Consider the following 13,338-nt stretch of genomic DNA (forward strand, 5'->3'; position numbering starts at 1 on the left):
ACAACTACTTAATGGGCTCCATGTTGTCGAAAGAGAAGCCTGCTAATCCAGCAGAAGCACAACAGGAACCATCCGTTCAAGCAGGTCAAAAACGAAAGAATAATAACAACAAGAGCGGTGGTGGTGGCCAGTCCAAGTCGGCAAAGAAGCGCTTCAAGACCACCAAAGAACGCAGAGACCATTTTCAAAAGAACAATGCTTGGTCAGCGAAGGACAATCAAGAAAAACCAGAGGCAGATGGTGATAAAGAGCCACGTTTGCCAAAGAAAAAAGTGGCGTTGCTCATTGGGTTCAATGGAACTGGTTATCAGGGAATGCAACTGTATGTATACACAAAAAAAAAAGAAGAGGAGAAAAAGCAGTGTGTAACTGACAGAGAACGTTGATAGTAACCCTAATGCCAAAACCATCGAAGACGATATCTTTCAAGCCTTGTGCAAAGCAGGTGCGATTTCTAAAGCCAATGCAGATGATCCCAAGAAGGTAATAATAATCAGGAAGACTTTTCCGTTCGTTTCCCGCCAATCTGGTTGGGCACTGACTGGAATTTGGTACTGTAGAGTGCTTGGATGAGAGCCGCACGAACGGATAAAGGTGTCCACGCTGCCGGAAACGTGCTGTCACTGAAAATGAGCACTCCGGGCGACGACGTTGTCAAAGAGATCAACTCGCATTTGCCGGACCAGATCCGGGTTTGGGGTACTTGAAGCTTTTCTTTCGTATGCCTAAGAGAACGGCGATTTTGGACGACTTACTGATCTGTGAACTGTAGGCTACGTTGTTACAAAGCGGTCATTTCACGCCAAAACAGGATGCGACTCCCGTATTTACGAATATTTGCTCCCCTCATACGCTTTCATGGCTCCATCGCCAAAGGAATTGAAGAAGGAGCAGGAACACGAAGATGATTTGAAGCTTGTTTATGGCAATGAGGTTTTCTATTTACCTCGCAGCACCCCTGAAGAGATCAAGGCAAAGGAAGCATATCGCATTAACGAAGAGGATCTTGCCAGTTTCAGAGAAGCTATGGGCATGTACCAAGGAACGCATAATTTCCATAACTACACGATCGGCCGTGGTGCTTTGGATAAGAGCTGCCTCCGTTACATCATGAGTACGAAGGTCGAAGATCCTATTTACATTGATGGCGTCGAATGGTTGAGCGTAAAGTTGCATGGACAATCCTTTATGCTGCACCAAATCCGAAAGATGATTTGTAAGTTTCACTACTAGATAGTGAGTACGGATCAAATTTCACTAACTTTGCTGTCTTTCTATTTTCACGATAGCCATGGCATTATTAGCCGTTCGCTCCCGCACACCGCTGAAAATCATTGAAAACTCCTTTGGTGATGATCGAATCAATATCCCCAAGGCACCGGCTCTCGGCTTACTGCTGGAGCGTCCCATTTTTGGCTCATACAACCGACATGCACAAAATGAAAAGAAAGGACAAACATACCGCGATGAAATTGATTTTGAACCATACAGAGTAAGCAGCTATGCTATATCCATACTACGCTCAAATAGCGATATCGAGCTTGGTGACGGTTTACTAACACCTTAATGGCATGGCTGCCTTTTAGAAAACCATCGACGCCTTCAAGGCTGAATGGATCTACAAGAAGCTTTTCGAAGAAGAGCGAGAAAACGCGTTGTTTGATGAATTTATATCACACATTGATTCTGCCATTGGCCCTGATTATTCATATCTGAATAGTGAAGGAACCATACCCAAGGAAGCACTTATTACTACCAAATTCACCGCGAAGCCCGCACCAGCCGATGACGATGACGATGCATAAAAAAATAATTTCTTTACGATCTTCTTCTATCTAATATCTGTATATTTCGTTTTCTTTCTTTTTCATGTACAATTTTTCGACCAATACTTTTTGACAAATTCAACCCACAAGGTGTTGCTTCGTATATTTGGATCGCTGGTGTACACAGGCTCAACCTGGAGTTGCTTTCCAGCAATTTGGTTTGCTACTTGCTGGATAAAGCTCGAGCTAAAGTCTGTAAAGACAATGTCTACGAGTGGAGTGTCTGGTAGTTTTGAGGCGACGAAATGAGGTGGGCTGTGACTTGGTCGAGGCAAATGCTTGGTGTCGTCACCTATGTTAAAAGTAAACCATCCTTCAGCGATACAAAAAAAAAAGAGATGTGTTAAAATGTACTACGTATGTTTTAAGTACCGTCTGTCCCGAGATCATCTTTGGTTGTGTAGCCAGGTGTCATTACTGTACTGCGCTGCAAATAGCCCCGAAATCCACTGTCATCGCACGTCCATACATCAGCATCATAAGACCTTTTTGCATTACCGGGATCAAATGTTGCATCATTCGCCAGTTGCACTATTTTAAGTGCTGTTTCTCGGGGAATATCCGCAATGAAACCATATCGGTCCGTGAAGGGCGATACTTGATTTACATTATCCATTGTAAAAGCTCCCTTGAAGATGTCGTATCGCAGTGTACCCGTATCAAAAATGTAGTAAGGCGCGTTGGTTCTTGCCGAGTTTGTAACTACTTTGGGCAACACCTCTGTGGGCAGATTAGAAAAAGAAATCGTCCAAAGTACTGTAAAAAGAAAACCATGTCTGTATACAGTACCATCCACAGTCAATTTGAATATGCTCGCGGAATCATTGGCAGGAACGTCTGTACGGTAGTAGTTCTGTGGAGCACAACCGAGCGTATTCATCAGGTCAAGCTTAGCTCTCCATTCTGTAATATTTTTTGAGATGCTTTTGCCCATCACGGTGTCGAATCGGCTTGTTTCTTTGCCATCCTCCTTATCCGTATCATGAAGAAGAGTGTGGAAAAGGTATGTGGCACGGTTTTGATCAAGGTACCGCCTAAAAAATGTAAGATTTGCTGGCGATTGCATGGTACCCTCTTCCTTCTGTTCAATCAGTCTTGTTGACGGCTGGATGTCTTGTATCGAGAAAAATCCAATCGTTTCCATGAATCTTCCTGATGCGATGCCAGCTGAACGCCCATCGTATATGGCAAAATCGCGAACATGCTTGTGACCACCCAGAACAGCGATAGGGATAACTGGGAAATGTTCCCGAATTGCTTTTTGCACAACCGTGAACTCCTTAGATCTGATACCTGTGTGGCCTATCAATACCTGTTTAGAGATGATCAAAGAGCAAGGGGTGGTTAATATTCATCTGGTTGCAGTCTTAAGAGTGGCTTACTAGAACTAAATGCTATTGTATATAGCTGTCAAGGATGCGTCTTACTATCATATCGGGTGTATGAGACGTGAGAGCTTCAGTGAACCAAGGCTTTTCTATTTCATCCTCTGCAGTTTGGATGACTGAAGTATTGTCGTTATTTTGAAAATCGAACAAGAAGCCAAATGCTAGTACGCGTGTGCCAAATTCGCCTTCGAAATACGTATACTTGTCACTAGTTTTTGAAAGCAGCGAGTTGAATTTATATCAGATGCATCTTACATTATCTCTTTTATCTTACCCGAAGGGGACAGTTTTGCCACTATGCACATCTTTGAAATATACATTCGATGCGAGATAACGCCCACGCCAATTCGGCATAAAGTTATAGTACACATCCTCTATCACATCATTGGCTGTTCGATCCAGCACAGTAAAATTAGCATCCGATAGTACATTAGTATTATTACCACAAGCTCTGGGCGGGAGGCGAAACAAAGCGCCCCCTGACTCACTATAAAGTTCGTGATTTCCTGCAGGCATGCATCAGTTATTTTTGAATGGTTCAGCAGAAGCATTCAAAAGATCTTACCGATGGTGAGCAAGTCATATGGAACATGAGCTAACATAGGCTGGGTAATTTTGCCGTGGGGACTAGTGACATCACTAAGACCGTTGCCTAAAATAATGTCAAAAATTACGGTTGTACTTTGGGGTATGATAGAAGGAGGGTCCTAACTCTCACCATCATGTGTGTCGCCTGTGTCCACTACAAAAAGATCCTTTTTCAACGATCGTGCCTTTTCTTTCATTCGCATCTAATAAACCATCAGTCGCTCGTTACTTTCTCTTTGCTGATTTTTTTTCCTCAAGAAGAACACGTAACCTTTACGTACAACAAACGAATAGAAATCTCCAATATCGCCGTTATACGAAGCTTCTTGTGTATGCCCCTGTAAAAAGATCATGGGAGGATATAGTTGTCGATTATCAACGCCTCAGTATTTACAGTATGGCTCCTACTCTTCTTGCTAACCTCGATCCATCCTGGATTCAATTGGATGCCAAAGTACAAGTTAGCTATATGTCCTTTAGTGTTCATGTCAGAAGATGGCAACAGACAAAGTTACCATGGATATCAGTAGTATGGATAAAATTAACCTGGCCCCATTCTAAAGGACGCAGGTTCAAATCTGGTGTTTTCGGTACGTTTGGTTGCTCTCGTTTCAGTATTGAGGTTGTTGATAGTTGCACATGGGTAGGATAGGCATAACCACCTCCAGCAGTGAAAAGCAAAGTCAACAGAGGCAAACGCATAATCATCTCTAAGAAGGAAAGGGAAAGAAGTAGATAAAGATATGCTGCGACGGATTATATACTCCTTCTTCTGGACTCATTCACTCATTTCGGAAACGCATATGCCGAGTGTGTGTGAGAGACGATTTAGCCAAGAAACTCAGATAAAGGCAAATCCAGCAGCGTTCTCTCACTTGACAACTTTCTGATCCTCATGACTTCAAGCCCGATTCCCGGCAGCAACACAAAACCCTCCTACGATGACGCTGTACAGTATTACGCTGTATATCCCACGATGCTTGTACAAGGAGCTCATTTGTTTTTTCTTTAATTGCTTTTAGATTCTACTAGAACCATACCAGTACTTATGCGATCACCCTGGAAAGGACATTCGTGCAAAGTTGATCGCGGCATTCGACGCTTGGCTCCAAGTACCATCCGATAAACTCAAAGTAATTACCAATGTCGTACAGATGCTTCACACGGCGAGTTTAATGTAATTAGCGAGTAGCTTTTTCATTCATTCTTTTTTTTTCTCCTTTAGTTATGAAAAGAACTAATCTGCATGCTTCTAATAGGATCGATGATGTACAAGATGACTCTGACCTCAGACGAGCGGTTCCCGTTGCACACCATATCTTTGGGGTACCCCAAACCATCAATTCGGCCAACTACGTGTATTTTATGGCTCTACAAGAGATTTTAAAACTAAACCAACCGTACATGGTGACGATATATACGGAAGAGCTGCTAAATTTACACCGGGGTCAAGGAACAGAGCTGTTTTGGAGGGATTCTCTCACGTGCCCAACCGAGGAGCAATACGTTGATATGGTGAACAACAGTAAGTATATCGAGAGGGGCGTTTGAGGGATGTAGATGTTGCGAATAGAACCAGTGAAAAGGAGGGTACTGAAGTAAAATTTTCATATGATAGAAACGAGCGGATTACTCAGATTAGCTGTCCGATTGATGCAAGAAGCCAGCAGCAGCACTGTGTAAGATGAGCGTACTCATATGTTACTTGGAGTTTACAACATGGATAGAATGTCCTCTTCCGATGTCCGTAGCAGCTAACTATTTTGCCTATGATAATGTGGTTGGCGATTATGGGGAACTTAGGGATTATACCTACCTCGTCAACATCATAGGAATACACTTTCAGGTTCGCGACGATTACATGAATCTCCAGTCAGACACTGTAAGTATGGATATACATATCAGAGACACAGGGGAAGTGTTGATATAAAGTGATCATTGCAATTCAAGCTGATGATTCTACCAACAGTATTCCAAAAACAAGGGGTTTTGTGAGGATCTTACAGAGGGCAAATTCTCATTTCCCATCATCCACGCCATTCGTGCTGATCCTTCGAATCGGCAGTTGCTCAATATCGTCAGCCAAAAGCCTTCTGCCGTTGAAGTGAAACAGTATGCTTTGGAAATAATTCAACGAACAGGAACATTTGAGTACGTCGAATATTTTCTCAAAAAGAAAGAGCAAGAAGCGCGCAAAGAGATTGTATCCTTGGGAGGAAATGTTTTGTTAGAAAAGGTTATGGATTCGCTGTCAATACCGTAGCTGTACATAGTAGTAGATCTCACCTCGTCAACCTCTTGCATCGCTTTTCTGTTCTTTGTTCCTCTGATTGCATCTATAAAATGCTATGCATGTATATCCGTGCCATGCACTCTCCCCTCTTTTCCCAAGCAATGTATATTATACTGTCATTAAGCTCCATATAACAGCACTACTTATAGCTTGAGCAAATTTCATAAGTCTTAATCAATGAGATATGTATAGACTTGTACACAACGCTATTTGATCTCCAGCAAACTGCGTGACGCATACTTGTAAATGTCATACCAGTTGCCGGTGATTTTTGAAATTATAAAGTTTGAAGGCATGCATCGTAAATATTCCTCTTTTGCTGTATTTGCTCTTCCCCAATCTCATGGTCCGTATTAGCGTAGCGATACTTCCCTGTGCAGCTGTGCTACTGTCCGCTGTTACATCCTCAAGCGCTCGCCAGATGTCCAAGCGGGCAGTATCGACAATATTCACGTCATGTCCCCTTGATCAATCATCGTATGCCGGCAGAACTGCAAGTACTGGAGGAGAAAAAAAGGAGAAAACGAAAGAGAAAAAGACCGTGTTGAAAAGTTCTTCAAACTAATTTGTTTTGCTTCAATGGTCTAGATTGCACAATACAGCGCCTATCTTATAAAAGGGGTTTACCTTGTAAGTCAATTTTACGTGATTCAAATTAAACGAAAAGCAGCAAAGAGGATAATGAAGCTGATTTCTTTGTATGTCTTAATGATAGCCAAGCGGTACACTATTTAATGGGCCTCTGGGATTGAAGGGAACATATCAAAATTCAGAAGTTACTTTTGGTGCTGCAAGATACACGAACTGTAACGCCACCGAAACAAGTTTCATTACCGTTAATGAAAACGGTCTCGTCATAAGCGGTGAAGACGGTAACAAGGATGTCTACGTAACTGGATCAGAACTCGTTAGTACCAATGGTGAAGTAGACCTTAGCAACGGTTGCAGCTCTCTATACTTGACGAATTCGTACGACCTCCAATTCAACATTATCACCGATTCAATGATTACAGCTTCCTTGCGTCTCGCCAGTTTGACGCCCAACATGTACATGGATGCTACTGGAAATATTGTCGATAAAGGCTCAGAAGACGATACCTACAAAGTTTTCACTTTTAACACGTGCAACAACGGGGCTTGTAATATAGCTGGTGATCTTTCTGACCCTGCCGGTATCTTTGGCGGTGAAAACAATTACGAAGGCCCCACAGGCGACGTTCCATCACCTGATGCTACTGTTGTTTTCAATGTAAGATTGGACAAAAACTTTTACATTCCTCTTCTTGCAGCAACAGCTTTTCTTTTATATAATACAGTATCCCTTATTCTAACTATTATGATATTTGTCAATATATCAGATACCTGTAGATCAGAAAGGATCATTCAACATAAACAATCCTGCTGTAAGCAACGGCTTTTACGCTTGTCGCACGATCTACAACTTCTATCCAGTTACTACTAGCGGTGACTACCGGCCTAAAGGTTCTTTCTATTTGCTTCGCAACACTGCCAACCTTGAAGGGATCACTCTGGCTCCGTTAGGTAAAATTGCAACGTAGTATGTTATGTTCTTGACCGCATTTAACAATGACCGTTTATCTTAAGGCTTAATCAGAGACGGTGGCGAAGGCTCCTTTATTGGCAAACTCGTCGGTTACGATTACGCTTTGCAAGATGGGGTAGAGGACAACAATGTTAAGCCTTTTGAAGAAGCGGGTGACGGCTGTTCCAACTACGAAGGTTGCTTCGCTGTTGCTCCAGGTAAAACAGTGATGTGCTATGGATGAAATAGCGGGCTCGTTTGGATGAGTTGGAATACTTACCGTGCGATTCTAGGTGTCCCAACCGTAACCGAAACTGTGACTAATAATGATGGTGCCACTGTCACGGAGTATGTTGGTTCATCACAAACAGTTTACGTGGTTCCTTATTACGAAAATGACAAAGGACATAAGAAAAACGACTGGAATCATGGGAAGGATTGGAAAGATGATGAAGGCTGGAAGGGAAGTGACTGGGAGAAAGAAAGCTGGTAAAAAAACAAGTACATAGTACCGATTCCCTTATTCATTTTGTTATCATGACATGGATATATACTATACTCTAGTTATTAGATTTATCAGCTTTATTTTCACACACACATTATTATAATTAACTGATGTTAACAATATACGTTGGAAAATAAACTCATACTTGGCACAGAACTTGTCTTCGGAGATTGCGCCCACATTGTCATTGTGCTGGTGCAAAGGCTGACCAGCTGTAATTTCAACATGAGACGATAAATACTCTTGTTTTTTTTGTTTATGTGGTGTGCACGCAGGCTTGATACGTCCCACAGTCCCGTTGGATCGAAAATCAGACGCATCATTCCAGTGCATAGGACGTATATATGCGGATTATGTATCTCTCATTCCATTCTTTTTTCCCATTTGCGTTGTTGTTCTTTTCCATCAATATGGTACATTGGGCACCTATTATTTCCTCCGTTGCCTTGGCCGCATCACTTGTATCGGCTAAATCGTCTTTATCCAAGCGTGCAATCAATGTTGCTTGCCCTCTCGATGACTCCACATGGACTGGTGAAGTGGTAAATAATAAAGACGATATTTTGCCGCGATGAATCAAGATACTGTTTTCTCAAAGGAATTCTCCATAATGATATAGTTCACTGCTTTCAACGGTTTGATATTCAACGATTTCTCTGCCGTAAGTGTTTGAAACATCTGTTTACAAGGCACAATCATCAAATGATATATTAATGTTTTGTTTTATTCAGTCATGCGATAACTGCGATGTTAACGGTGCAATTGATGGTTCATTGGGAGTTGGTGGCTCGTTCACAGCAAAAGATTATTCCGTCAACGGAAAAGATCAAGTCGACTGTTCATTGGGCCCCAACACGACATTCGTCGATTATGGTCTCATTGTTGTTGGTGAAACATCCGCAGAAAATGTATCCGTTGATGGTTATACAGCCTTGCTTGGCGGTGGCGATACCTCTGGAGTTACTGAAGGCGCAGACGGATGTGAGGTGAACACAAATCTTCCATATGGTGGACAGCAACTGAGCATCGCGCAAGACGCCGCTGTCACCGCCTCAACCATTTTTGCCAATGCCCTTCCAAATTATCGAATGGATAGCACTGGCAGTGTCACTAAGATCCGTGACTCTACCTATGGCCAGTTTGCACTGTTCACTTTTGATACTTGCACTTCGGCAGAAACGTGCAATACAGACAATGTACCTTTCTGGTCTTCTGATCCAAGCGGCTTCCTTTACGATAACACTGCCACGTACGAAGGGTTCCACGGCGAAGTGCCCGGTGAAGACGTTACTGTAGTTTTCAACATTCCGGTCACTAAGGGCACTACGCTTACCATCCTCAACAACCTCATCTCTTCTGGACTTCCTCAATGCCGAACAATTTTCAATATTTATCCTGTTGATAATGCTGGCTATTATGATTATGATGATGCTATAGAATTTGCCCGTGATTTTGCAGGGTCGTTGCCTGGTTTTACTTTGGCACCTCAAGGTAAATGGGTTTCTTTTTGTTTTCTTGCCTTGAGCTTGTAGCAGAGAACTGACTCATTCTGTTTACATACTTTGTTAGCCAATATTATCGATAGCGCAAACGGCAATTTCCTTGGTCAGCTTATTGCCAATAGCTACAAGTGGTCTGAAACCAGCCCTGGAGCTACTATTAACAGCTATGACGAATGCCCACAATTCCAAGGCTGTTTCCCCGTTAAAGATTGTAAGTGAACACACGCACACATGCATTCCTTTATTCGAATATGCAGCACAGTCGTTGACTATTAAATGTTTGTAGACCAGGGAAGTCGCGTCCCAACTGTTACGGTGACGCAAGCTGTCAAGACAATCTCTGGGGCCAGTGGTCCTACTGTATATGTCATGCCATACGAGCAAGAAGATTGGCACAAGAAAAAGAAATGGGGTGGCCACAACGATTGGGATAACAAGAAGGGCGGATACGGCGATTGGGATAGCAAGAAAGGCGGTTATGGAGATTGGCAGGAGGATAGTGAATGGTAGAGTTTAGAATCATGATCTTCTGCAGATCATAATCCTCCGAAGTATAATACCTAGATACTCTTAACATAAGTTCAATAAAAAGATATTGGCTCTATTGCTCTTTTTCTACTTCTTACACACATACACATTGATATATCTTCCGAGTTAGGATACATGCTCAAATAACGTCTCTATGGTTTCTTCTTGAAACACCAGCATTTCAAGCAAATCAATATGAGCATAGAAGTTTAGTTTTTCGAACTATCGATAGTTGTTGCACAAACAAAGATCACGAACTAGAATATTTTACTTGTAGCTTAGCACACGTGTGCAATGTATGTGTATGTCTTCATATCTTAATAGTTTAGAAAACACAGTTGAGAAATGTAGAGAAGTGGGTGTAATTTGAACGGCGATGCCTATTGAGCTATGGCCGTCAGAATTCTCCTAGATGTTAAGACCTGGATCGTCGGTTGCAACGGCAATTCATTCCATAGCCACTCATTTCAACTCTTTTTTTTCATTTCTTTTCTTTCGATTCTAATAATCAAGAAACAGTATATTCATTATACCACTTGCTTTTGTTACCTTTCCTTATTATCCACAATGCGGGTTAGCTGGAAGGTCTCTTTGGCAGCGCTATGCACTGCGACTCTTGCCTCGTTTTCATCGTCTGGTGTTTCACATGCGGTTCCTTCTCATTACACATTTGATGACCACCCCATCCTTGATATTCTTGGACGTAAGCTTTATCAGAAACGTGATATCGCCGACATTGGGGAAGTATGCCCAGTAGATAGCAGTTCGCTTGCTGGTGCCATGGTACGTAGTAACTAAAACTGTATTAACATAACTGTGGTAAGCTACTTACTGATGATAAATCTTACATTTAATACACCTGTTTCTGCTATATTCAGTTCCTTCATTTCACCGCTATATTCTTCGACGACTTCACCACTGTACGTAATTATCAACAGTTTATTAACCTGTTTTATGTGATTACAATAAATGCTGATGTGCTTTTCTATCACGAATGTTAGGGAGGTGGTACTGATATTTTAGGTCCATTAGCTGTAGGAGGCACATTCACAGGCAAGTCTCTTCCACTGGATATAAAATATGTAAAACAGTTCACACCACTAATTAACATTCCATATTTTTGATGATTACAGCGCCAAACTACATTGTGAATGCAAACCGTGGCCAGGATTGCTCCGTACCTCCTACTACTGGTCTCGATGGTATTGGTCTTGTCGTCGGAGGATTAACCGCTACCCAAGATACCCGTGTTCATGGTGACTCAGTCCATGCTGGTGGCGGTAACTTGGAAGAGATAGTGGAACTCAATGAAGGCGAAGGTTGCGCTATCTTTGATGACATTGGCACTGGTGCAATGGATTTTGAAGTTGCCGAAAACGCTGCCATCGAAGCATCTATTATCTTGGCCGCCAGTGATCCCAACATGTATATTGATGCCAACGGTGTAATTACGAACCTTGGTACGGGTGATTCGAACTACAAGATATTCACATTTAACACCTGTAACGATCGTGATTGTAACGTTCCTGGTGTATTGTCCGACCCCAGTGCTATCCTCCTGGGCGAAGGCAACTTCAATGGCCCTTCAGGAGACGTGCCCAGTGATGACGACACTGTCGTGTTCAATGTATGTCCAGACTGCAGTTGTTAGCAACAGCTTTAGCACATCACAATTGACATGATGAAGAAGTGTACTTAGCCTATATTATAATCTATTTTTTGCTGTTAGATCCCCGTTACGGAAGGTGAAACTATTGAACTCAAGACCAACTTCCCAAGTCAAGGTTTCTATGCTTGTCGCACTATTTACAACTTTTACCCTGTGAATTCACAGGGTATTTACAGTGCTGACAGCGAAATCACTGTTTTCCGTAATACTGGCGGACAAATCGAAGGCTTCACATTGGCTCCACGAGGTATGATCTAGTTGTAAACATATGTAAATTCTATGGGCACAGTAAATGTTAATTTAACCGGAAAACATTGAATAGCCCATATTCGCGATTCGACCACTGGTGCTTTTGCCGGTACCATCATTGGTTTGGACTATGCTTGGTATTATGGCTCAGTCGGTGTTGAGCTTCACGATTATGGTGCGGCTGATGACGACTGCAATATTTTCGCCGGCTGCCTACCTATCCGCCCAACAGCGAGCTATACAACCGTTACCACCGTACAAACACCAACGGTGACCGCAGGAACAATTACAACAACGGAGGTTGAGACTACGACCAGGAGCTATGTAGGCATTACATCGCTTCCTATCGAAGTCACACTGCCTGGATCTACCATCACCACCGATGCCCCTGTCACAGAAACGACAGAAACGACCCTTACTGCAACGACGTTCACTGTAGTGGTTCCTGCACCCGATCCACAAACCACAACATACGAGACAGATGTTCCTCAAACGCAGACAGAAACGTATACTACCCTTACCACTGACGGGACCTCGACATACACGATCACTGGTACATTGACCGAAGTTACGGAAGTGCCTACAACCATCACGAGCACTCTTAGCGAGACAACGGTTGAATATGTATCATCATTGTCCTCTGTGGTAACGCAGACCATCGTCGAAACTGAAGAGACAGTTATCACCGTTCCTCCAACCGTTTCAACAAGCTATAGCCTGACTACAGAGGAACAGACGAGTGTATACACTTACACCACTACTGAAACGATTGTAATCACTTCTGACGGTCTTCCAATGACGGTCACCACTGTTGTACCAGTTACATCGTGGGAAACCGACCGTCCAACCAGAACGCCCACGACCATCTCTCCCCCCACGTTCACCACGACGATCTATGAGTCCACCGAAGTTCTTGGCGGTACTGTTTATGCCTATCCCTACATCGAAGAGAAGAAGAAGAAAGGTGGTTGGGACGATAAGAAAGACGGATGGGGCGACAAGAAGGGTGGATGGAAAGACGACAAGAAGGGTGGATGGAAAGACGACAAGAAAGGGGGATGGGATGATGACAAGGATGACGACGAGTGGGATGACGACGAGTGGGATGACGACGACAAAGAATGGGACGAAGACGACAAAGAATGGGATGATGACAAGGGCTGGGGCGGCGACAGCGATTGGAAAAAGAAGGGCAAAAACGGCAAAAAATACGATTAGATGATATTCCCCCCCCTTTTATCACAAAT

At 42.9% G+C, this 13,338-nt stretch overlaps 6 protein-coding genes across 6 annotated transcripts; 5 read left to right on the top strand and 1 right to left on the bottom strand.

The window, feature by feature from the left end:
- Nucleotides 1-20: 20 nt before the first annotated feature.
- Nucleotides 21-1,805, top strand: BDB00DRAFT_759704 (pseudouridine synthase; the record flags this gene model as incomplete). Its single annotated transcript, XM_053119149.1, has 6 exons — nt 21-322; nt 390-483; nt 561-699; nt 773-1,216; nt 1,290-1,492; nt 1,587-1,805. 6 exons carry the CDS (start codon nt 21-23, stop codon nt 1,803-1,805), a joined length of 1,401 nt encoding a protein of 466 aa, XP_052981968.1.
- BDB00DRAFT_813168 (Metallo-dependent phosphatase-like protein) lies at nt 1,470-4,339 on the bottom strand. The gene is made up of 8 exons (XM_053122740.1): nt 3,933-4,339; nt 3,780-3,866; nt 3,703-3,720; nt 3,489-3,603; nt 3,254-3,422; nt 2,616-3,138; nt 2,199-2,546; nt 1,470-2,118 (listed from the first exon to the last, which is right to left on the bottom strand). The coding sequence occupies exons 1-8, from the start codon at nt 4,003-4,005 to the stop codon at nt 1,868-1,870; spliced, it is 1,584 nt and encodes a 527-aa protein (XP_052981969.1). The 5' UTR covers nt 4,006-4,339; the 3' UTR covers nt 1,470-1,867.
- A 207-nt stretch (nt 4,340-4,546) lies between these two features.
- On the top strand, nt 4,547-6,280 carry BDB00DRAFT_211365 (geranylgeranyl pyrophosphate synthase). Its single transcript, XM_053116478.1, has 6 exons — nt 4,547-4,751; nt 4,825-4,979; nt 5,062-5,327; nt 5,421-5,481; nt 5,606-5,684; nt 5,772-6,280. Exons 1-6 carry the CDS (start codon nt 4,698-4,700, stop codon nt 6,063-6,065), a joined length of 909 nt encoding a protein of 302 aa, XP_052981970.1. The 5' UTR covers nt 4,547-4,697; the 3' UTR covers nt 6,066-6,280.
- Nucleotides 6,270-7,772, top strand: BDB00DRAFT_212319 (uncharacterized protein). The gene is made up of 4 exons (XM_053116480.1): nt 6,270-6,588; nt 6,684-6,725; nt 6,811-7,344; nt 7,454-7,772. Exons 1-4 carry the CDS (start codon nt 6,439-6,441, stop codon nt 7,652-7,654), a joined length of 927 nt encoding a protein of 308 aa, XP_052981971.1. The 5' UTR covers nt 6,270-6,438; the 3' UTR covers nt 7,655-7,772.
- Nucleotides 7,773-8,885: 1,113 nt separating this feature from the next.
- Nucleotides 8,886-10,269, top strand: BDB00DRAFT_813173 (uncharacterized protein). Its single transcript, XM_053122741.1, has 3 exons — nt 8,886-9,634; nt 9,713-9,856; nt 9,932-10,269. Exons 1-3 carry the CDS (start codon nt 9,232-9,234, stop codon nt 10,153-10,155), a joined length of 771 nt encoding a protein of 256 aa, XP_052981972.1. The 5' UTR covers nt 8,886-9,231; the 3' UTR covers nt 10,156-10,269.
- Nucleotides 10,270-10,740: 471 nt separating this feature from the next.
- On the top strand, nt 10,741-13,309 carry BDB00DRAFT_870250 (uncharacterized protein; the record flags this gene model as incomplete). Its single annotated transcript, XM_053126684.1, has 6 exons — nt 10,741-10,956; nt 11,052-11,093; nt 11,175-11,196; nt 11,307-11,800; nt 11,903-12,089; nt 12,165-13,309. The coding sequence occupies 6 exons, from the start codon at nt 10,741-10,743 to the stop codon at nt 13,307-13,309; spliced, it is 2,106 nt and encodes a 701-aa protein (XP_052981973.1).
- Between the last annotated feature and the right edge of the window lie 29 nt (nt 13,310-13,338).

Source organism: Zychaea mexicana (genome assembly GCF_025766255.1).
Source record: "Zychaea mexicana strain RSA 1403 chromosome Unknown BDB00scaffold_19, whole genome shotgun sequence".
NCBI lineage: Eukaryota > Fungi > Mucoromycota > Mucoromycetes > Mucorales > Lichtheimiaceae > Zychaea > Zychaea mexicana.